Below are 24,072 nucleotides of genomic sequence, written 5' to 3'. Positions count from 1 at the left end.
CTTACCTGCACTTCCTATTCTTCAGTGGGAAATGCAGGACGTGTTAATATGCACCATATGTATACGATATTACCTGATACATCTGCTGAACCAAATCAAGTTTGTAGCATGTGCCATTTCAGAGAAGAATCATTGATATAATTCAATGATTCACATATCGCTTTCTATGGAGGACCTGGCACTCTAATATTCATATGTTCCTCCACAGCATGCACTTGCTAGACATCAAACTTGCTGCAATTATAGTGATACTAAACACACACTGATTATTTACATGGTCCCTTCTATTTTTGTATATGGATGATGGCAGCTTTTTATTATAAGTAGCCCAACTTTGCAGGTAAATGACCAGACTGTGTTTCAAATTATGCGCTATCTGTATATTGCAGGAACTATTGCTGATAATTAGAGTTTCATTTATTTTAATTTTAGATACACTTAGTACAAGTCACTTGTGCCATTTTTGTATTGTATTTTTATTATCATTTAATGATGGTACTTCCTATGACTGTAAGGTAATTTAATGTAGAGTATTGCGGGGCTTGCTTTTTCAGACAAGAAACAAATGCCTGACTTTGCAGGCTTTACCTAGAAAGGGTAATCCTGACATAGATTGTTCTGCGGTGCATGCAGTGCTGTTCAAATAATGATTTTTCTTTGTTACATTCATTGTTACCTATAAAGTATCTTGTAACACTTTGAAAATGTATAATTTTTAGGACTGGGAGAAATGTGAAAAAGGAATAGCAGATTCCTTGGAAAAGCTAAGAACATTCAGGAAAAACCTGTCTCAGCCATTGCCTGTCCATCATGATGAACTCCATTCAGAACAGATCAGATGCAAGGTAAGTAGAAGCTGATCACCCCTGATAACTGCACCTAGAATGTAGCTGAATGTTACGTAAAAGGACTGTTTTAGATAGTAGAGTTTTCAATGTCCTGTATTTGTAAATTATACATTCAATGGTTCTGCTCTTACAGGAACTTGGAAATGCAGCGGAAGGATGGGTGGAGGATCTTGCTCATCTGACAGAACTGAAAGACACCTTTTCACCATTTATTAGTGCAGATGATATTTCTATTCTTAATGAGCGCATTGAACTGCTGCAGAGACAGTGGGAGGAACTTTGTCATCAGGTAATTTAATCAGGAGATACTAATAAAAATGACTGATGTGAACACACACTTTATACTGTACCTAGCTCATAGTGTCGTCATTATGATCTGTGAAAACGATAAATTAGGTCAGTCTTTTTCAACCGGGGTGCCATGGCACCCTGGGGTGCCTTCTAGACTCTTCAGGGGTGCCTTGGAAAAATGCCTAAAAATTGCACAAACATTGTCAATAAACCAGAGGGTGGATCAATGCTGCCATTTTTGTTACACAAAGTCGCAGTGTTTTAATGTGAGGCATTACAAGTTTGGGAATTGTGTTGGACAGCTGCTAGTGTCCCAACAACTAATGATGGCATAGGTTGATCAGGAGGACGCCAGGCGCCTGACGTCATCCTTGTTTGCCCCTTACCTGCCCCTCTCTGTCATTACTGTGGTCAAGTTAGCTGATTGAGGTAGAGAAACTGGGGCAGAAGAGAAAAGCTGGAATGGTAGTCAGTACCAGTGTGCAAAGGTACATTTATTATTTATTCACTTCAGGTTATTTTATAGCGCTGTCAATTTACGCAGCGCTTTACATATACATTGCACATTCACATCAGTCCCTTCCCCCAAGAGGCTTACAATCTAAAGGTCCCTAACTCGCATTCATACATACATAGTGGGGCCAATTTTATACAGGATCCAATTGATCTACCGGCATGTCTTTGGGGTGTGGGGGGGGGCTGGGGTGCCCGGGGGGGCCCATTCGGGCACGGGGGAGCATGCGGGCTCCAGGCAGGTGGTGTCGTGGTTGGGATTTGAACCAGCGACCCTCTTGCTACTAGGTGAAGGTGCTAACCACTACACCACTGCGCCGCCCCATTGCATTTTTAAGAATAAATCATCTCTAATAATGGGTGTCCCATGTGTGTACATGCTGCTGCAATTTGTAAAACTATGAATTTAAGTTTTTACATTTTAGAATGGGGTGCCTCGAGATTGTGCAACATTTTAAAGGGTGCCTTGACACAAAAAAGGTTGAGAAACACTGAATTAGGCAACAAACCATTTTCATTGTATCTATATTAAAAAACAGTGTGGGATCTATTTTATCTGCAAAATATTTTTGTACATCCAGTTCTGTTCTGCACACAGCTCTGCCACACAGCACATCACTGTCTTACTGGACAGAAGACCTGGTTTTCCTCTGGGGCAGTTAGGTAACATTTCCAGGTCTTCCTGCTTCCAGCCTGTGACCAGACTGTAATGGAGAAACAGCAGACCGATGAGTGCATCTGTCTGTCACTGTGCTCTCTCCTCTACCAGCTTGTCCCTTGTTAAAACATGAATACTACAGCACAGCCAATTGACTTCTTATGCTGCCTTCCCTCTCCCAGCCTTAGTGCTCCTGTAAATTTTCTGCAAAAGGCTGACACCAGGTCATTCAGGTACTTACACTGTTTGCATTTAAAAAATACATTTAATAATTTAAAAATAAATACAGATTTGTATTCATTTGTGCCCTTTATATCTCCCAGGAGTTCAGCTTTTATGTATTTCTATTAGCCCTGCTTTTCATGTGATTGAGTCACAAAGTTTCTGCTCAATTTAATCCTCAGGCAAGAGAATGTTTAATAGTTTTGATCGTGTTTATTTATATCCAAATCTCAAGGATTCAGAGATAAGTCATCCAAGATGGTTAGGTCAGTCCCGACAGGCCCACAATTACAATTCTGGTTTATGATCGCCTGTTGTTATAGATCAGATATTTACCACTACCAAGCTTTTCTCCATAATTAAAAGCCCAATCTGATTTAGTCATACTTATTAAGTTTTCCTGGTTTCTGAGAAAAATTCAGGGTTTGAAGCTTTTGTTTCCTATAGTCTCAACATTTACATTACAATTTAAGGTAAGTTTTCCACTTGGAAATATTAATGCATGTGAAAGGAGACCCTAAAAGGAGGCATCTAAAGGACCCTGCACATACTTCCTTTTAGTCCTGAGAGTCCCGTGGGAGCCCTTAACCTACTCCTGCTGCCACAACACAAATATGCTACAAAAGGGCAGGTGGACCTTAACGTCCAAGGGGTTCCAAGGTTGACGCCAAGAGCATTCTCACTGTGCGCCCTCAGCACACTGGCCAAGCTGCCACGAACAGGTCATAGTGAATGGAAGCCAACAAAATGCACTCATTATGTGACCACTGTGAAAGCCAATCACATTGATCACGGATTTGTGACTCTACCTCCACCTTCTGACTCCCTCACCCACTTAAAGGTGGTTGGGAGGTGGAGGTAAAGGATTAGGCCAGGGGGTCTGTTTACAATGGCAACTTGTTGGATAAGTTGGTATTTGTGTACAGAGCACCTCTGACTTGGGATTCTGGGGCCTAAGGATGGCTATAAACTACCTAATTCCTCTTCTATTCAATAACTGTTTCAGGTTTGCCCTAGGGGGGGCAAGCACTTCACTACTTCACAAAATTTTAAAATATGACAAAAGATCGTTATGATATAAAGTGAGGGCCATACACAATGGGAGACACCAGCCCAATATATATTAGGAAACACAAAACAAAAATTAGAAAGTTGGCTTTTTAGATGGTGACTCCCATGAATTTTTAAAATGCATGGGTGCATGTATAAAAATGTATAAAAAATGTTTTTATTATTTATTACATACAATATATCAACCAAAGGGGGGGGGTTATCCAAGGGCAGTTAAAGCCCATATGAATAAAATAACACATGTATATACAAAGAAGACATCAATCATGATATGACATATAGTATATGGAATCTGCCAACATGTTTTGCGGCACGCACCGCTTCTTCAGGGCTTTGATTTCTGTATATATATCTTAATATATATCAGAAAAATACACATATAGTCAAATGCAAGTACCAGTTTTTTCACATATCACATTACATACATATATATCATGTCCCATTTAAAAAAACAAAAGCAAAAGCAGGGTAGTAAAAAGATATGTATACCTTTAAAACATGTGTTAGATGTGTTCCAGCTAAAGGGAGACCATAATGAACACAACACCCTGTAGGCCACCAATGCAGACGCAATTTAAACAATCAGCTATGGTTTCTGTCTAAGGAAAAACAAGACACCTAACCACAAAACACAGAGAAGAGATTATTCCCTATTTCAGGGTAAGGATTATACTTTACATGGGACTGTTTACCACCTTTGTGTGGACATATTCCACCTTTGGTCCATTATTCTGTTGGTAACACTGGGTTAATTTAGTTTCCTTACATTTTTTCTCTTCTTCTGTGTTTTGTGGTTAGGTGTCTTGTGTTTCCTTAGACAGAAACCATACCTGAGTGTTTAAATTGCATCTGCATTAGTGGCCTACAGGGTGTTGTGTTCATTATGATCTCCCTCTAGCTGGAACACATCCAACGCATGTTTTGAAGGTATAAGTTACATATCTTTACTACCCCCCACTTTTTTTTTTTGAGATGGGACATGATATATATGTAAGTAATGTGATATGTGAAAAATTGTAACCTGCATTTGACTATATGTGTATTTTTCTTTTATATATATATATATATATATATATATATATATATATATATAAAATTAGATACCTATGACTCACATACAGACAACAGAGCCCTGAAGAAGCGGTGCGTACCGCAAAACATGTTGGCAGATTCCGTATAATATATGTCATATCATGATTGATGTCTTCTTTGTATATACATGTGTTATTTCATTCATAGGGGCTTTAATTGCCCTTGGATAACCCCTTCTTTGTTTGATCTATTGTATGTAATAAATAATAAAAATGTTTTTATATATTTTTATACATGCATAGGTGATGCACTTTAATAATTAATAGGAGTCACCATCTAAAAAGCCCACTTTCTAATATTTGCTTTGTGTTTTCTAAATTTTTAAATTATATGTGCACTTTAACAAATACAATATCTTGCTTAAGGTATCCAGTTAAATCAGGCAAGCTTGCAGACATTACTTCTCACAGTTTCTTTCATTATTTCACTCTGACCCTTCCAATGTGTTCTTAAAATATTCTCTGACCCCTTTGTGAAAATACTGAGACCAATTGAGTTATCAGAGAAGGTATTTGATTAACTAATCCTCCCTCTGCCTCTGGCTCATTGTCGCTACAGTGCGTATACCCTATATTACCCTTTTATATTCCTTATTGTCTATACATTTTGCTTTTCACAGAGCAAGGTGTTTTTACATATATGCTCCTGCTTCTACATGTTATTGTTAGGCTTGGTTTGGGATGGGTGGTGGTGATGGTGGTGGTAGGGGGGGGGGGGGGGTGTAGGTTTTGTTTGTAAACCATGACAAATCCCAAAAAAGATGTACCTGATCAAAAAAAGAAAGAAACATACTTTTCACCCACTTACCCCCATGCTGCCTACAATCTGTAAATCCTGACCCTATAATTTTGCTTCTGGGCCCAATCAATCTATTGATTCTCTTCTACTTCTGTCCTATCGTTGCAACTGATGATATGTTCTGCTTAGCAGAAGCAGTCAGTTATTGCCTCTGCAACGTCAAGATCTTGTATTTTAGCTGCAACTTTAGGGCAGTGGGTCCTGGAGTTTGCCACAGAGGATCACAGGTACGTATGTGGATTACCAGGTGAAAATGAAGGGTAAAAGCCCGAAATAATCAAATGAATGCAGCCAACACACCTAGTGACTGATAAACTGCTGTTTATTTAATTATTGCAGTTGTTTATAAAGAGTTGACAATGTCTTGCAGCACTTTACATATTGAAATTTGCAGCATTATATTCATTTTTATTTTTGTGTTTAGATATGCTTTACACTTTGGAATGCATCACTTAATAATTGCAGTGTGATAGTAATAGTGCAATAATCAACTGATCTGGTAAAATATCGCTAACAATGACAACGGGAATGCAGGTTATGGACACTTTCCATGTAAAATATGACATAATGACTTCCTGCACAGCTTTCAATTGCATGTGTACATGTAGGTGTTATACAAAAAGCCAGATGTATACAATTTGACAAACAGCATAAATGCCTAAAATCCCCCGGATGTGACAATTAGCAAAGCATATCACAGTTATTTCCTCTGCTCGCTTTCTGAGGTGAAACCAACAGGAAATGTACTATTTCTAAGTCAAAATCATACAGAGCTCTTCACAGAGATTCTGTGCATGCTGCAAAAAGTATGAATAACTACTCCGCTAATAGCTTTATTGCTGTTCCTGGCAAAGTAATGTGTAAGTATTGTTCGCAGTATTAGTATGTCGCTATGTAATATTTTATGTGTTTTTTATTAAGTAATGCCTGAGCTCTCTCTGATTCACCTGTGTGTTGTAACCTGTGCTGTTTAATCGTAGACTACTGGGTGAAGCTAGTGCAGATTTCGATTTAGAACCGGTTCACACTGGCCCCCATGGTAAAATGTGAGGTTTTTACTGACAGCTGTCAGTGTGAGGTCCAGGAGGGGGTGGTGCGGTACGCATTTAAGCACTAGGCACTGTGTACTTTTTTTTTTTTCCTCTAACTTTATCGAAATGTAAACTTGACATTTCATCCAGTTGCTTCCACCATTTAGAAACAGACAGTACACAGAGCCTTCAGATGGGATACGGTCTATTGTAGACAAATGCATACAGTATGCATTTTTCTGCACCTTGCTGTTCGGCACCCAGGAGCTCCATTGCAGCATGAACAGGGCATATGGAAAACAATTGTTCTCTGTGTGTCCTTGCAGAGACCTGTGGTTTTTTTTAAGTGTAGAAAAAGCATGAGCAAACTCTAAAAAATAGGGTTTGCAAGTAAATGCACACGGGTGTTTTAAAATATTCCCATCTACTCTGGATGTTTCTGTCAGAAGTGTTTTGGAGTGTAATCACTTAAGTTTTGACACGTTTGCACACGTACAACATTTAGAGGGGTAAGCATGTAAACCTAAAGGAGTTGTAAAGTCAGAAGGTTTGTTCATTCTATGCATTAAGATAAAAAGTGTTCTGTGTGTAGCAGCCTCCCCAGCACCCCATAATTCTTACCTGAGCCCCATCCAGCAATGTCCACGAGTCCCTCGGCCGTCTGGGACTCTCCCTCCTGATTGGCTGAGACACAGCCGTGGCACCATTGGCTCCCATGGCTGTAAATCAAAGTCAGTTAGCCAATCAGGAGATAGAGGGGCAGGGCGAACGGCAGCTCAGTGTCTGAATGGACACAGAGCTGCAGCTGGGCTCAGGTGACCCCATAAAAAGCTGCTTTCTGTAGGGGCATTTGGTAGGAGGGAGGGGCCAGGAGAAGCGAAGAGGGACCCGAGAAGAGGAGGATCCAGGCTGCCCTGTGCAAAACCATCCGCACATGTTTGTTATTTAAAAAAAAAAAAACAAGACTTTACAATCACTTTAATCTGTTGGCTAAAATATTATTAATAAACCAACAGTGATGAATTTGGTTTTGTGCTGCCCTAGGGAAGACTAAAATTGGGCACCCCCCCATCTAAATTTGTCCCACCCCAGCCGATTTAAAATGCGCACGCGCATGCAACGACGACAAACGACCTAAATTTTACTATCTATAGGAACGATTTAAATGCCTTTTTACATTACCACTTTAGATTTACAGAGGAGGTCTGGTGCTAAAATGTATGCCCATGATTTGACATTTGCGGTGATACCTCACATGTGAGGGGCAAACACTCTTTGCATGCATGCGGGACCGACACATGCATATGCATTTGCGCACGATCACAGGAGGGCAGGGGCACTTTAAATGTTTTTTTATTTTAATTCATTTATTTATTTATTTATTTTACACTGTTGCTTTACAATTTTTTTTTTTTTAATCACTTATGTTGCTGTCACAAGGAATGTAAACATTGTGACAGCAATAGGCATGTAACAGGTACTCTTTATGGAGAGATTTCAGGTCTATAGGACCCCAAATCCCTCCTCTTAACATAAAAGCATTCTAGACACCAAGATCTGCATTTTTGAATGCTTTCGATTTTTAAAAATTGGCGCCAATGGTTTTTGAGTAAACATTAAGTGATAACATGTCATCGCTTCCGGTTAACTGTTGCAAACAGCCAATCAAAGCCAATGCTCTGGTCTCCTGGTGGGACAGGAGAGTCACGGAAGGTGGTGGGAGACGCCGCCCCTCCTGCTGCTTGTAGTAGCAATAAAGTGACTAGTAATCCGCTCCGATTCCTATTACAATAGAGCTGACTGCCGGCTCTAAAAAACAATAGCGGGTTGAACAGCTGATTGGTTACTATGCACAGCTCCACCAGATTCTGTGTGCTCTAGTTTTTGTAAACCGCCACCCCCCCCCCCCCCCCAATGGGCTGAAATAGAGCTGCTTTCAGAGGCATAAAAAATGCCTCTAAGAGCTGTTTTTTTCAGCAAGTGTGGATGAGACCTTGCTATTTTCGGACTTAAGGCCTGTACACACGTTCAGAAAATCATACGGAAAATACTCCTTTTGAAGTGATCGTATGATAATCTGATCGTTAGTACACAGCTTTTGAAAGCCAATCATGACAATTCATGGGAAATTATCCGATGGGACAAGCACAAAACTTTTTCTCGTACGATTTTCGTTCAATCAGTGCGGTTGTCATTCGTAAATACAATAAAAATACACTACACATTACATCACCCCTGAATTTTTATTCTGTCGTACGAGAATTTTCGTAACTTTAGTAAACCTTTCATTTTCAATATGAGACTAGTGTGCAAAAAACAAAAAAAAAAAACAGAAGATCATTTGTCCGATAATCTCATCTTGTGCACCAGGCATTGGGGTCAACTATGGCTGTGTTCTATATTTACAGGTCTCTTTACGTCGGCAACAAGTCAGTGAGAGGCTTAATGAGTGGGCAATTTTTAATGAAAAGAACAAAGAGTTGTGTGAGTGGCTGACCCAGATGGAAAGCAAGGTCTCTCAGAATGGGGACATCAGCATTGAAGAGATGATTGATAAGCTAAGAAAGGTACTCACATTTCATTTAACATTTATACGTTTTTACTGCTCTTTAGTTTATGTATTTGTTGATCTTTTGCTCCATATGAACAGTTCTCTATTTCGACAAATTAGGCATATGTCTAAGGTACTCCTTTTTTAGGTGCAGCTTAAAAATAGCCATAGGTATTTGGCTTTGGTAATGTACACTGTTCAAAAAAATGTAAGGAACACTTTGAAAACACATCAGATCTCAATGGGGAAAATTATCATGCTGGATATCTATACTGATATGGACTGGGTAATGTGTTAGGAACCAAAGGATGCCACATCATATGATGGAAATGAAAATGATCAACCTACAGAGGACCGAATTCAAAGACACCTCGAAAATCAAAGTAAAAAAAATGATGCAGCAGGCTAGTCTATTTTGCTAAAATTTAATTGCAGCATTTCAAAATGGTAATCAGTAGTTTGTACGGCCCCCATGTGCTTGTATGCATGCCTGACAATGTCAGGGCATGTTCCTAATGAGACGATGGATGGTGTCCTGGGGTTTTTCCTCCCAGATCTGGACCAGGGAATCACTGAGCTCCTAAACAGACTTAGGTGCAACCTAGTCACGCCGATGGACCGAAACATAATGTCCCAGAGTGGTTCCATTGGATTTAGGTCAGGCGAGCGCAGGGGCCATTTATTGGTATTAATCCTTTCATCCTACAGGAACTGGCTGCATACTCTCGCCACATGAGGCTGGGCATTGTCGTGCACCAGGAGGAACCCAAGACCCACTGCACCAGCGTAGGGTCTGACAATGGGTTCAATAATTTTTATCCCAATACGTAATGGCAGTCAAAGGTGCCATTGTGTAGCCCAGTGTTTCTCAACTCTGGTCCTCAGGGCACACTAACAGGCCAGGTTTGCAAGAAAAATTAAATACATCACAGGTGATATAATTTTCTGCTCAGTGATTGCAGTATTCTAGTCTGCATCTCCCCAAGGTAAAACTTAAAATCTCACCTGTTAGTGTGCCCTGTTAGTGTGACCGGAGTTGAGAAACACTGGTGTAGCCTGTAGAAGTCTTTGTGTCCCTCCATGGATATGCCTCCCCAGACCATCACTGACCCACCAAACCTGTCATGCTGAACAATGTTACAGGCAGAATAATGTTCTCCATGGCTACTCCAGACCCTTTCACGTCTGTCACATGTGCTCAGGGTGAACCTGCTCTCATCTGTGAAAAGCACAGGGGCCAGTTGCGGACCTGCCAATTCTGGTGTTCAATGGCAAGTGCCAATTGAGATTCACGGTGCTGGGCAGTGAGCACAGGGCCCACTAAAGGATGTCAGGCCCTCAGGCTACCCTCATGAAGTCAGTTTCTGATTGTTTGGTCAGAGACATTCACACAAGTGGCCTGCTAGAGGTAATTTTTTAGGGCTCTAGCAGTGCTCATCCTGTTCCTCCTTCCACAAAGAAGCAGATGCCGATCCTGCTGATGGGTTAAGGACCTTCTACGGCCCTGTCCAGCTGTCCTAGAGTAACTGCCTGTCTCCTGGAATCTCCTCCATTCTCTTGAGACTGTGCTAAAGACAAAGCAAACCTTCTGGCAATGGCACTTCACAGCGTCAGTGTAAGTGGACAGTACACACACCTGCAATGCCCCAAATATCTCCTTACCAGAGCCAAAAAAATAAATGGATGTGTAGAGGTAGAGATATGGTCATCAGCAGTGTTCAAATAGATAGCCTCCTCAGCAGGGGATAATAAGCCCCACTCCTCCAAACATATCTCCATGCTAGGCTGCAGGGATAGCCTTTAACTGAATCGTGGGGATGTCATCACTAAATGGCGAAAACAGGGCAATATATAGTGAAGGTCCGCATGAGCCAGAAGAAATTTATTAAGAATGGTACTTACAAACGAATGTGTTAAAAAGGCATCAGAAACATCATGTAGTGCCGTGGCTCGTAACATACTTGTGATTCTAAGCATCCCGCCTGAAGCTTTTCATCCAATAGGATTTCTTCAGAGGCGTGATATGCATAATCCGTTTTTATGCATTGTATTGCAAAGCAAGACGCATTTCACATTTTTCACATATATGGAATATGGACATGTGACTTGAAAAATCACACAAATTAAAACGCACACTGTCTTTAGTGCATTTTAGTATGTTGCCACAAAAGATGCCAGAAAAGATGTAGCAAGCAGCACTGATGTTAAGAGCTTGACTAATTATAATGGAAACTAATTTTTATGTTAAGTTTGCTGTGATTCCATGTTGTAGTGTACTAATACACTGTAGTGCAGTAATACATGATGGTATGAATGGGCCCCATCTCCACTAAATAATACTTAAAGCAGCATGCAAAAGAACTACGAATACTTACCTTTTCCACGGTAGGTTAAATCTTTTCTCTCTTGCAGAGCTATGGCCACCACTTGTATCCAACATTTCCAGGTGTGTCAGATACCTAGTCATCTACTTGCTGCTGTGGCTGTGCCCTGTAGTAATGTAGGGGTCGGCATAAGCACCCAGGTGGCACCAGGTTTTCGACACACCTGGAAGTGTCAGATAGCAACAACAGCTGCAGCTTTGCAGGAGTATGAAGATATGAGACCCCGCCTGCTGTAAAGATGTATATTCATCTTGCTTTGTTGCAAGCTGCTTTCAAATTTATTTTATGAAATTAGCAATCACACTAATAATGACATGCATTTGCGAACTCCTGTTTCTACTGACTTCTAGCCTTGCACTGTTGCTGTCATCCATCTCTGCATTATTTACCTGCCCCATGGAATAGCACCATTATTTACAATGGAATAGCACCATTATTTACCTGCCCCATGGAATAGCACCATTATTTACCATGGAATAGCACCATTATTTACCATGGAATAGCACCATTATTTACCATGGAATATCACTACCTTTCCCTTCAGCTTGCATTCTCTTATCAGGGGGAGCTATGGTTCCAGACAGTTAAATATCATGCAGGGAGGCAAAAATGCAGCAACAGTGAAGGATAAATCGATGAGAGTGATTGGTAATTATACTAATGTAGGAAGCTTCCTTCCAGCCTTCCTCCTTTAGGTTCTTGCCAGAAACAACATATATCTTGTATACACATGTTATAGAGTTATCATTGTTGAACAAAACATATTGAAAGTTCATTGAGTCCAAGAAATAGAAAAATGAACTATTAGATAATTCAAAACCTGCATACACAGAACTCTAAACCCCCATAGTTGATTCAGAGGAGAGGAAAAACATTTGTGGTCTAATTTGCTCCAACAGGGAAACATTAATTCCTTCCTCCTTGTTGGTACTTAAATATTAATAGCCATGTGCCTTGGTGCAAAAGGAGAAAATTAAGGAAAGAATCTGGTTGTTATTTAGACAAGTAGCTGTTTTTTCTGACACTAATAAATTTTGTCTGTGCTGTTTAGGACTACCAGGAGGAAATTGCAGTTTTTCGGGAAAACAAAGTCCAGCTGCAGCAAATGGGAGAGAGACTGGCTAAGGCCAGCCATGAGAGCAAGGCATCGGAGATCGAGTACAAGCTGAGCAAAGTTAATGACAGATGGCAGCATCTACTGGACCTTATTGGTGCAAGGTATATTGATGTTTTAGCCCTTCTTTACTCTGTCCAAAACTGAAAAAAAATGTTTGGGCTATAGATACATTTTAATAAAGGCATTTTCCCAAAATAGTATTCCTTAGTGCTGGTTCACACATATGCGATGTCAGACATCGCATGTGATTCGCACCGCACTGCTTTGCAAATCACATGCGATGTCTGTGCGATGCGAATTCAGATACACATACAGATTGTATGGTTGATTTTGCATCGCATTTGGACCAGAGTAGCATAGGACCCTTTTTTTTTGGTCTACCAGAATCGGATCGCATGTGTGTTTACACCTATGCAGTCCGATTCCTGTCCGAACTGACAGTTCGCCCTGCGATATGCGAACTAATTTGGCGGTGTCGTTAACTTTGTATTGACACTCCCAGCAGTTCGCATATGGCAGTTTGAACTGCCTGCAAGTCAAATGCGATGCGGGAACCAGCAGTGGATTTGCATCGCACCAATGTGAACCTGCACTTATAGACAAAATAGAAAACACCTGTACAGCCTTGTTATAAACCTCCAAACCCTTTGATCTCTACCCTCTACACTTGTGTAATGCTTTGTATAAGTGTTCGGCCGCAGGCCGGTATTTGTGGGAGGAGCTAGCGGGCTATATAGCGCCGCCCCTCCGCTATGCCGGCCTGCTGCTGCGCTGTACGTCATTCGGCTGGTCAGGTGTGTTTTGGTGGTCACCTGACGTCGGCCGGATATCGCGGTATCGTGGACCGGACTTCCGGGCAGGACGCGAGAGTCACCGCTGCTGGCACCGAGCCCCGCTGGTCCTGCGGCATCCCAGCTGTTCCTTGCCTGTACTGTGGTCAGCCTTCTCGGGCATCCGCCCCATCTCCTCTGCCTCCGGCCGCCGCCTGCTCGTCCAGCTGCCAGCTCTGCGTGGCTGCTTCTCCCCGCTGTTCAGCAGGGGATCAGGTACCTGTAGGGCATGGGGGGGGAAAGGGGGGGGGGAAGTCTTCTACACACACTGCCTGCCTCCTGTAGGCCACGGCTAATTCACAGGCTCTCTTGCACACACTGCCTGCCTCCTGTAGGCCACGGCTAATTCACAGGCTCTCTTGCACACACTGCCTGCCTCCCTGTAGGCCACGGCTGAACCACGCAGACTCTCTTGCACACACTGCCTGCCTCCCTGTAGGCCACGGCTAAACCACACAGGCTCTTTGCACACACTGCCTGCCTCCATGTAGGCCACGGCTATTCCACCTTCTGGCTCACGCACACGCTGCCTGCCTCTCTGTCAAGCCACGGCTACCCCCTTTTTAAGTATTCATGTTCTGTGCACTCACTGCCTCCTGCCAGCTTCGGTACCTCTGCCCACGTCCTCCTGCATTTTCTGTGCCCACTTTGTCACTTAGGTACCCTGCGTGGGGGGGGGGGTTGGTGCTCGGGGGTTGGGGGGGGCCTCATTAGCATGGCAGGGTTGTGTTGTTCCTGGTTCCCTGTCATGTTCTGGTGGGGGGTATGGGTGACCCCCCCTTGACCGTTGCCTTTTCTCCTGCAGGTTCTCATCATGTCCTTCAATGCCGGCATCAGGTACTATGTCAGGTCCAGGTTCCTTTGTGTACCACACGGTTCCGGTTATCTAGTCTTCACAGACGCCGCTGGCGTCACCCATAGACACCGTTAGGCTACTTCTTCCCTTTCCTCCACTCACTTAGTCTTCGGTCTGGCTTGCGCCCGGTGGTTAGGCCCCCGCCGGTTGCTCTTCAGGCTCATTCCACTCTTCTGTGTTCCACCTGGTGATGCATCGGTGCCTGGGCACCGTCACGGCTTCATCACCACTGTGCTTACCGCACTTCATGTCGTTGTCCTCTTTGTTAGCACTGTCGTTGTTGCACTCCAACTGTGTTGTTCTTGTCTCGTGTTGTCCCCCCCCCCCTCCCCCGCAGGGCGAGTTCATACTGGCTGTCAGGGTTCAGGTGCTGGCCCTATAGCCCCCCCTTCATAGCCGGTCCCGCGAGGCCAACTCCCCATCTCGTCGGAGATTCCCCGCCCCTCGGGCCAAATCAAAGCTAGCGCCTCGCTCCACCCTTCTCATGGGTTTATAGCTAGGGCCTCACCTGTCACGGCCACTCGTTTTGATTCTGTACTGTCACCGAGAGGCCAACGTTCCCGCCACCACGTCAGTGGCTCATGCCCCTCGGCCAGAATCATAGGTAGAGCCTCTCATCAGCCGCTTGGCATCTAGCAGGGCCTCACCTGTCACGGGGTAGTTAAGTTCTTCGCCTTTGGGCTTTAGCTAGCCAGCCAGTGATTCTTCCAGCACGTCACGGTATTAATCGGACTTGGGCTTTTTGTTCTTTGTTTTCTTCAACAGCGGGCCTCAAGGAGCCATCCTGGAAGAAGGATCTTCATCCCCCTCCACGCCAGCCAGGCCCTGCACCCCCGCCAGATCTGGTACCCCCAGGGGTCGTCGGGTTCCATCCTCGCTGGGTTCATATGGGTCTTGGACTATTCCGAGAATTTCGGCGGCGCTACGCCAGAAGGGGATCCCGTTCCCAGCCACGGCAAGGAAAGCGGAACTTTTTAGGTTGATGACGGAACATCCAGAAGATCCGGGATTGGGCACAAGCTCTCAGGGTTGTACGTTAGCTATGCAAGGGACCCTGGACTCTATCCTGTCTTCCCTGCAGTCCATCGGAGACAGGCTGACTAAGCTGGAAGACGCCAGTCCAGCTCAGAGGGGTCCTCCTCCTCCCTTGCCGGTGTTGTCCCCAGTTCCCGCCAGTGATCAGGGTAGGCCCCCAGTTTCCCTTTTCCCCTCTTCTACGGTTTCTCCTATAATCACCCCGGCCCACATGGTCCCCCCAGCTCTCCGCAAGGATATCTTGGAAGGGAAGGATGTAAACTTGGTGGCTCTCCTTATCGCCTCCCAGGATATGGTGGAGAATAAAATCTATAATTACGGGGATTTGTCCGTTGTTATGAAGGCCAGGGACCCCAGGCTCAATAAGAAACTCACGATCCCAGAGTTTGTCCTGGCCTTCGGTATCTACAGGGACGTATTGTGTTCCGTATACCCACATCGGCGGGAGGAGTTAGATCTTTACCTGCATAAAATCGTGGATCTAGGGCACAAATACGGAGGTTTCACCTTCTTTGACTTTCACAAGTCAGTCTCGGCCAAGGCGGCAGCGGCCTTGGCTCAATTTAACGTACGGGTCGATTGGAGTCTTTTGGACACCGAGCTGTTCTGCAGGCACTTTGCAGGCTTGGCACCTCCCTCCTGTGCCACATGCTCCTCCACTTCACACTCTGCCAGCCTGTGTCCCGTGGAGGCGGAATCCTCCCCGGCCGGGGTTCCGGGGGGGGGGGGGAGCTGGCAGGTCAGATCAGCGTGGCCTTAGGGATAAGCTGGGTCGTCCTATCGTTTTCTTAGGTAAGGCCCAGGTTTGCAACAATTTTAACGGGGGTGCATGCAGCTTCAGTGCCTGCAGGCTGCTCCACGTTTGTTCCATCTGTTTTAGGGCCCACACCAAATCCATGTGCCCGTCCAGGATCAACCCTAAACAATGACTAGCCGGGGTCAAGGTTGAGGTGTTGGAATTTTACCTGCAGGCTCATCCTTCTCCTCACCTGGTGGAATATCTGGTTCAGGGGTTCTCGGGAGGGTTCCACACGGGGCTGGTGTCTCTTCCTTCTGGGACTTTGGAATGTCCCAACTTGCTGTCGGCCAGGGAGGACCCGCAGTCGGTGGACCTTTTGCTCGAGAAGGAAGTGCAGGAGGGGTTCATGTTAGGTCCCTTCCCGGCCCCCCCCTTCTCCTCCTGGCGTACCAACCCCATCGGGATCTCTACGAGCAAATATACTAATAAAAAACGTTTGATTATCGATATGTCGGCTCCTCATTCTTCCACTAACCCTAGCCTTAATTCCCTTATTCCATCAGCCGAGTTCTCTCTCCACTATACCACCGTGGACAACGCCATCCAGGCCATTCTAGGGGCAGGTAGGGCCGCTTGGCTTAGCAAGACGGATATCGCCAATGCCTTCAAGCTCCTGCCCATTCACCCCTCCTTATGGCATGTCCACGGTGTTAAGTGGAGGGAGAAATATTATTTTGCTATCAGGTTGACTTTTGGGTCCAAAAGCAGCCCGAGGATTTTCGATACATTCGCAGAGACACTCTGCTGGCTCCTTCTGAACATATCCAGGTGCCCCACGGTGTTGCATTACTTGGACGATTTCCTATTGGTCGAGCGAAGTCAATGCACGCCGGTCAGTTTGAGGAGCACCATGGCCTTGTTTTCCACCTTGGGGGTCCCTCTGTCACCAGGCAAGACGGTCGGTCCTGTCACCAGGTTGGATTTCTTGGGGATTACCCTGGATTCCGTGTCCATGCAGTCTAGCCTCCCTCAGGACAAACTTAATCGCATTCGTGAGGTAGTTGGCAGGTTTTTGGAACTAGGGTCGTTTTCGAGGAAAGAGTTGCAGTCCTTGATCGGGTCATTGAACTTTGCCATGCGCATCATCCCCCAGGGCAGGTCCTTCATCTCCCGGTTGCTGCGGCTGTTGCCAGGTCTTCCGGAGGGCGTCATTTCCCACTTGGATCCTCCTGCCAGGGCGGACCTGGGTATGTGGGTTGAGTTCCTGGAAAGCTGGAACGGCATCTCCATGTTCATCCCGCCCATCTCCTCCCAGTCCCCCGTGTTTTGGACGGATGCGGCTGCCAATTCCGGGTTCGCGGCCATCTTTGGGGACTCATGGTTCAGGGCTAGTTGGCCGGCTGAATCACTTGCCTTACCAGCTTTCCAGGAAACCTCAGCTTTGTTTGAGTTATACCCTATTGTGGCGGCTGCTGTCACCTGGGGTAGGTGCTGGTCAGGGATGGCAGTCAAATGTTTTAGTGACAACATGGCGGCCTGTGACATTGTCAATAGGGGCCGGTCATCATCCCTGACCATCATGAGGCTGGTTCGCAGGCTGACCTTGATTGCTGCCACTTACCAGTTTTTTCTGTACTGTGAGCATATCCCGGGCCACTCTAACTCAGCCGCTGATGCGCTTTCCCGGTCCAAATTGCAGGTGTTTTTCGCCCTTCACCCGACGGCCGACAGATGCCCCACGCGGACCCCAGAGTTCGAGGAACTGGTCCTGGACTAGCCCGGATCGTGGCGCATGGACGGGAGCTGGCCCGCATGGCTCTGTCAGCCAACACCAGGAAGGCCTACGACCGGGCCTGGTCAATCTTCCAAAGGTTCTTAGGGGAATTCGGGTTGGACGACCATTCGGTACAGACGATGGTCGCCTTTGCTGCCTTTTGCCACCTCCAGCTCAAATTGTCCGCCAGTACTGTCAAGCTGTATCTGGCGGGTGTCCAACACTTTGTCCTAACGCACCAGCCAAACTCCTTACCTTTTCTCAGGGCATATCCCCTAAAGAGCCTCCTGAAGGGTATTGGCAAGGTGGATCGCCATACCTCGGTCAGGCGGTTGCCGATTGATGGGGAGAAATTCCGGGCTCTCTCCAACTTGCTGGACTCGGCCCCTTTTGAGCCATTTACTAATACGGTTGTGAAAGCTGCCATGTACCTAGCCTTCTACGGCTTTCTCAGGCCCGGGGAGTTTACGGTTACTTCCTCAGCAGAGGGGCGCTCTTGTCTCCACAAACGAGATCTGGTCAAGCGGGGGGATCATTATGTTTTGACGCTCCAGTGTACTAAGACCAGGCAGGTGGGCTGCCCCGTTACCATCCCGCTTTACCCATCAGGGAATCTTTGGTGTCCGGTCAAAGTGTTGGATGAGTTCATGGCCCAGTCCCGGCGCTCTCCCAGCCATGCTCCACTTTTTACGTTACTGGGCGTTCCCCTCACCACGTCCAAGTTCATTTTCTACATCCGAACTCTTTGGATCAGACTGGGTTGGGACCCTGCAGCGCACTCTGGTCACTCCTTCCGGATAGGTGCGGCTTCGGCTGCCTCCGGGAATAACACGCCAGGCCATATCATTAAAAGGCTTGGTCGGTGGGAGTCAGAAGCCTTCCAGGTCTATATTCCTCACCCAGAGAAGGAGTTGAGACTGGCATTTCATAGGCTTGTGACTTAAGTTGTATTGAATAAAGTGTGTTGTTTGCTTCCTCTTTTGCCCTCTTTATTTACAGGCTACCCCCCTTACGTCGGTTCAGGCACACCACACCGACTTTCCACACTAGGGACTCGACTTTAAGTGTTGACCACAAGTGTTCGGCCGCAGGCCGGTATTTGTGGGAGGAGCTAGCGGGCTATATAGCGCCGCCCCTCCGCTATGCCGGCCTGCTGCTGCGCTGTACGTCATCCCACCCTCCTTCACCCTTTTTTTCTCAACCTCTTACCTTTGGGGTGCCCTCTTTATTTACAGGCTACCCCCCTTACGTCGGTTCAGGCACACCACACCGACTTTCCACACTAGGGACTCGACTTTAAGTGTTGACCACAACTGTTTTATGTAAATCGTTCCTATCATAATCCCCCTATCCACCCTCCTAAACTTGGTGTATTTTTACAGTGTGGACTTGCATGGCTGAATTCTGGTCTTTATCTCATTTCATCTCCAGCTGTGTCTATTTGCCCCATATTGCCACTATGGGGCTGATTTACTAAAACTGCAGAGTGAAAAATCTGGTGCAGCTCTGCATGGTAGCCAATTAGCTTCTAACTTCTGCTTCGTCAATAAGCTTTAACAATAAAACCTGGACGCTGATTGGTTTCTATGCAGAGCTGCACCAGATTTTGCACTCTCCAGTTTTAGTAAATCAACCCCTATATGTTCACTTTCCTAAGAGTATGCTATTTTAGGAAATAGGAGTTGGCAAACTACAAGATAAAGTAGGGACTGGCCAGAGCGGGATCACGATGACTCAGTCGGCCAGCTTAAACATATATTGCAATAAGAGGTGGTATAAAAAATTTTCGAGACTTGTTTTGTAACAATCCAACTGATGGCAGCACAAGGCTGCATGCACAGTCAGTGTGCCAAAAGGCGTCGTCCTGTGTACAGCGGAAGCTGTGCAACTGGTGCGATTCTGACCATTTGCGTTACCACATTGCACAGCTCCCGATTTACACAAGACAATGTCTTTTGGCACACTGACTTATGAAGGTTGGTGCTCCCTGTGACTGTTGGCATGTTACAAAACTAGTCTCTAAACTTTTTGATACCACCTCGTAAATGTAAACTAAGAATCCCCCTCTTTATATGCAAGAGTTTGCCATGAGTATGTAAGGGTTAATAAGTAAAGGGGTATTCCTCGCTTCCTCCTCTTCTGCCCCCCTCCCTCTTCTTTCACATAATATTTTTTTGGGGGGAGACCAGGTACCCACTCCCACTTTTTCTCAGATCGCCTAGGTCATCCGAGCCGAAGTTCTCCTCCCCCTACCTGTCTGTAGCCTTCTGGGACATGTCAAAGGTCCCAGAAGACTGTCAGACCTTTCGAATAGCGCATGTGCAGCTTGCACATGCGCAGTGAGCAGCCGACTATGATGCTGCAAACAGTCACAAGTTCTCCTCCCCCCTCCCTGCCCGCAGCCTTCTGGGACATGTCAAAGGTCCCAGAAAACTGTGGGACCATTCGGATAGTGCATGTGCAACTTGCACATGCGCAGTGAGCAGCCGACTGTGATGCCGCAAACAGTCACAACTAGCTGCCCACAGTTAATAATCTGGCGCTGGGTACCAAAGACCAGTGAAGAAACCAGCCAAGTGAGGACAGCGCAGGATCCCTGGACAGGTGAGTGTCTGTTTATTAAAAGCCAGAAGCCACAGTTTTTGTAGCACCGGCCTTTAATTTTTCCACATATAACTGAAGAACCTCTTTTGGTTGCTGTATTATTTTTTGATGGAGCAATAGGTTATGCACACTGTGCTAGAACTCCTTTGTATTCTATTATATATACAGTGTATATACTGTACAGTACAATATAAATTTATATATATATATATATATATATATATATATATATATATATATATATATATATATATACGCATTGTACAAAAAAAAATAACTGAAGGCTTTTTTTTCCGCATACCAAATGGCCGCTGAATCATTAGACCTGTAACATAATGCACGCACAACATGGGCACTAAGTCACCAAGTATTTCAGTGATACAGGAGCATGTTAGTCATTCGGTTCACTCTTTTTATGACATTAGGATATGACATGTAGCTTTTGGAACTCCTTGTGAGTAGTGATGGTTGTGCTGGCTCAGAGCAGTACTGTTGCTACTGTATAAACGCGGTGTTATGCAATTAAGTTGTGTTCTATTTCTGAGGTCAACTGAGGCTGAAATTTTGAATGAATTATTGAAATGCTTGCAAAGCAAAGTTTCGATGTCACCCCCTTCTTTTTTCCCAGTCCTAGCCAGTCTGAGACCAGTGGCGTGATTATTTCAGCAATCATTACTTTGTAGCATGCATAAAAACACGCTTAAAGGATGAGTGAGCACAGGACAAATCTTATAGTGTACCAATGTCTATTTACTGTCCAGTCAATAGGCTGGGATTGGACCTTTACCAAGCTCCATTGTTACTTGCAGAAAAGTCAGATCCTAGACCTAACTATACTTTGTAGTGGAAGTACCTGGCTTACTAAAATTGCAAAAAGTGAACAGTATTTCAGATGTTTATTGAGCTATTCATGTGGCATCCAGCTTTGAAGAATGCTTCTAAAGCAGTGCTTGTTTTTATGGTATACTAAATTATGCAAATAGGGCTTTATCATTCCACTCTTTGCTTGCATGGTACTGTTTGATTTTCACTGTCTGCAAGGAGTTTGTAGATGCACACCTACATTTTAGTTTCATCAGTAGTACATTGCCAAATATTCTATAATTGTCCAGAAAAAATGCTTTATATCTAAAAAGGTAGGAAAAATTGGGCTTGTGAAAGCCAGAATTTACGGTTTTTAAAAATTCAGTATTAGGTCATGATCTGCAATTGCCCTTTAATTATTGTTATTTATTATCTCAAATATGAGCTGATGTCATTGTGAGAAACAGATATCTTAGGGAAAAAAATGTCCTGTCGAATAAAAAACAGTGTGCAGAACAATTCTGCTAATTACAGCAAATCAGTAGCCATGAAAATAATGTTTTGTGAAGTGTATTGAACTGCTCTGCATGCATAATTCACCAGCAATGCATAATTCACCAGCAATGCAGCTTGTGCATAGCTGGTAACAACTGCAGTGTTTTACTAGACATACTGCAGTAATAAGAATTGGACATTTTTTGCATTCATACCTTTTACCAGCGTAAAGTAGAACACAGCTACATCAGTTAGCCGCTCAGCCGCTCAGCCCCTTCTGAAGAAGATCAGATAATACATGGTATTGTGCACGCATGGATCTGAATGCACCCTTGGGGCCAATTTACACCTCTGTACTTTTCCTTCTGATGTGTTTTCTATTAAGAAAAAAATCGGTGCAAAACAATTCCTAAAAAGAACACTCAGGGTCAAATTTATCAAATCCCAGAAAGAGTCCAAAAATAATATATTCAGTGCAGCGCTCAATAAATTAATAAAATATTTAAAATATGTTAAAAAAAATAGAGCCCCATACAGTGACATAAGTGCTCCAAATAATGTTCTTTGAGTGGTCAAGTGCCAGAGATCCCCCACCATAAATACAACCCTCTCACCTCCAGGGATGACCCCTGAGCGAACAGATGGGTCAAAAAACACCTGTCGCCTTTAATGTAGCGTGAAAGCTCCAGCAGAGATCCCAAATCCAATATGAATAGCAAATAATTTTACAGATCAAACACTCCAATGGCTTCCAAACAACACCTATACACCGGATGTGTACCAGATAGTACAACAGGGGAGAGCTACCCAGCAGTAGTAGGCCATCTGCAGGACTGTAGCCACTGTTTCTCGCCATCTGCTGTGTTTTCTATTGAAATTAATGGAAAAGTAACAACTTGCATGCCAGCGCATTAACATGCATTGGTGCAATGGTACACATTTTTAACACACACTGCAATGCACTTTGTATTCCCCCGTGGATGCGCATCATGCTGCGTTGATGTGTCTCGTTAACACACGCACTGACGTGTGTTTTGATGTGTTTTCATTGTTTTCAATGGACCATGCATCATGCAAAAAAGCAAAAGTGTAAATCCAACCTTTTGTAAACTTGCCTACAACCGTTTTGTGTGGCAGAAATACCAATTTTTCTATTTGTTTAAAATCCCCCTGCACGTTATTGTGTGTTTGCAGTCTAATTTCTGGATTGCTTGCTCTACTGTCTACAAACATATGTAGGATACAATAGGCATTTGTCATGTGCAGGCTTTCTATGTAGTGAGCGTTCTGCAGACCTGCAAAGTACTACAAGGACATATTCTGTCTGCAGACATCGTTGCTGGTCACATATCTCTTACATTCTTCTGAGTGGGGTCTTTTTATAGAAGCATGAGCAGTTGTCCAAACACTCGGTCTCACGTTGCACGCCCAGATCTCACAACAGTTTGTTGTGCCTGTGTGCTGCCCTCATTTCTGTGTTCCTCACAGAAGTGAAAAGGTTTTTTTATCTTCTAGTGAGCATTAATTTGCTCATGGTTTTGCTTCTACTGATGAGTACGTTCATGGTCCTTGCGGCAGCCATTGCTGATTTAGGCGTGCATAAGATGGCAGAGGACAGCATTGAGGATTCTGAACTTCCTGACTGCGACTGCGATGTCTCAAGGCAAGAAATAGACTTTTGATGTCTCGCATGCTATAAATTTAACAATGCATATCAGATATATATATACTAATATAATTCACAAATATGCATGTACAAACTTTTTACTTTAAACATTTGGCATTACTGTAAAGCAACTAGAAGTTGTTTGCAGTGTATGTTGGTGATGTTGCCAGACAAGATGCCATCGGCGTGTAATAAAATTGGTCTTCTGGGGACCAGATTAGAATAAACGTTATTTCACACAAGAATTTGAACACATGCTGTATACAGTATATATTTGGAATGGTATTAATAAAGATGTTATCTTAGTCCTTATCCACCAATCCTATAAATATTTCCATGTCCAGTTATGACAGAATTATTTTCTTTGCTTTACATTGCTTACAAGTGGCCAGTGTAGCTTAAAGTAAATGGACAATGTAGGCTTACTTGCCACATTTATCTTAATCACCACCATTAGTCTAACGCTGGACATAGACTATACAATTTTCCTGTTCAATTTTTTTTAGATTCACCGTCAACTATGTAGTGCAAGGGCCTGCCTGATTGGATACATATTGAAAGTGTTTACGTTTGACCTCATATTATAAGGTTTTGGTAAATCGAATTGAAAATTTAATAAGAAAATTGCATAACGTATGGCCAGCCTAAGGATGTGTATGGATATTTTAAGTAAAGGAGAATGTATTACTAATA

General features: G+C 44.2%; 1 protein-coding gene across 2 annotated transcripts in view; it reads left to right on the top strand.

Annotated features, from left to right (window-relative positions):
* SYNE1 (spectrin repeat containing nuclear envelope protein 1) overlaps positions 1 to 24,072 on the top strand; it is a 645,053-nt gene that overhangs the window by 544,473 nt on the left and 76,508 nt on the right. For both annotated transcript variants that reach the window (XM_082249740.1, XM_082249741.1), the window contains 4 exons: positions 720 to 845; positions 982 to 1,137; positions 8,933 to 9,091; positions 12,511 to 12,677. In XM_082249740.1, the coding sequence (XP_082105866.1) occupies positions 720 to 845; positions 982 to 1,137; positions 8,933 to 9,091; positions 12,511 to 12,677 (608 nt within the window). The remainder of the gene's footprint in view (positions 1 to 719; positions 846 to 981; positions 1,138 to 8,932; positions 9,092 to 12,510; positions 12,678 to 24,072) is intronic.

This window comes from Pelophylax lessonae (genome assembly GCF_965119305.1).
Source record: "Pelophylax lessonae genome assembly, chromosome: 3".
Lineage (NCBI taxonomy): Eukaryota > Metazoa > Chordata > Amphibia > Anura > Ranidae > Pelophylax > Pelophylax lessonae.
Note: the sequence above shows the minus strand (reverse complement) of the source record. Positions and strands in the feature narration are given on the sequence as shown.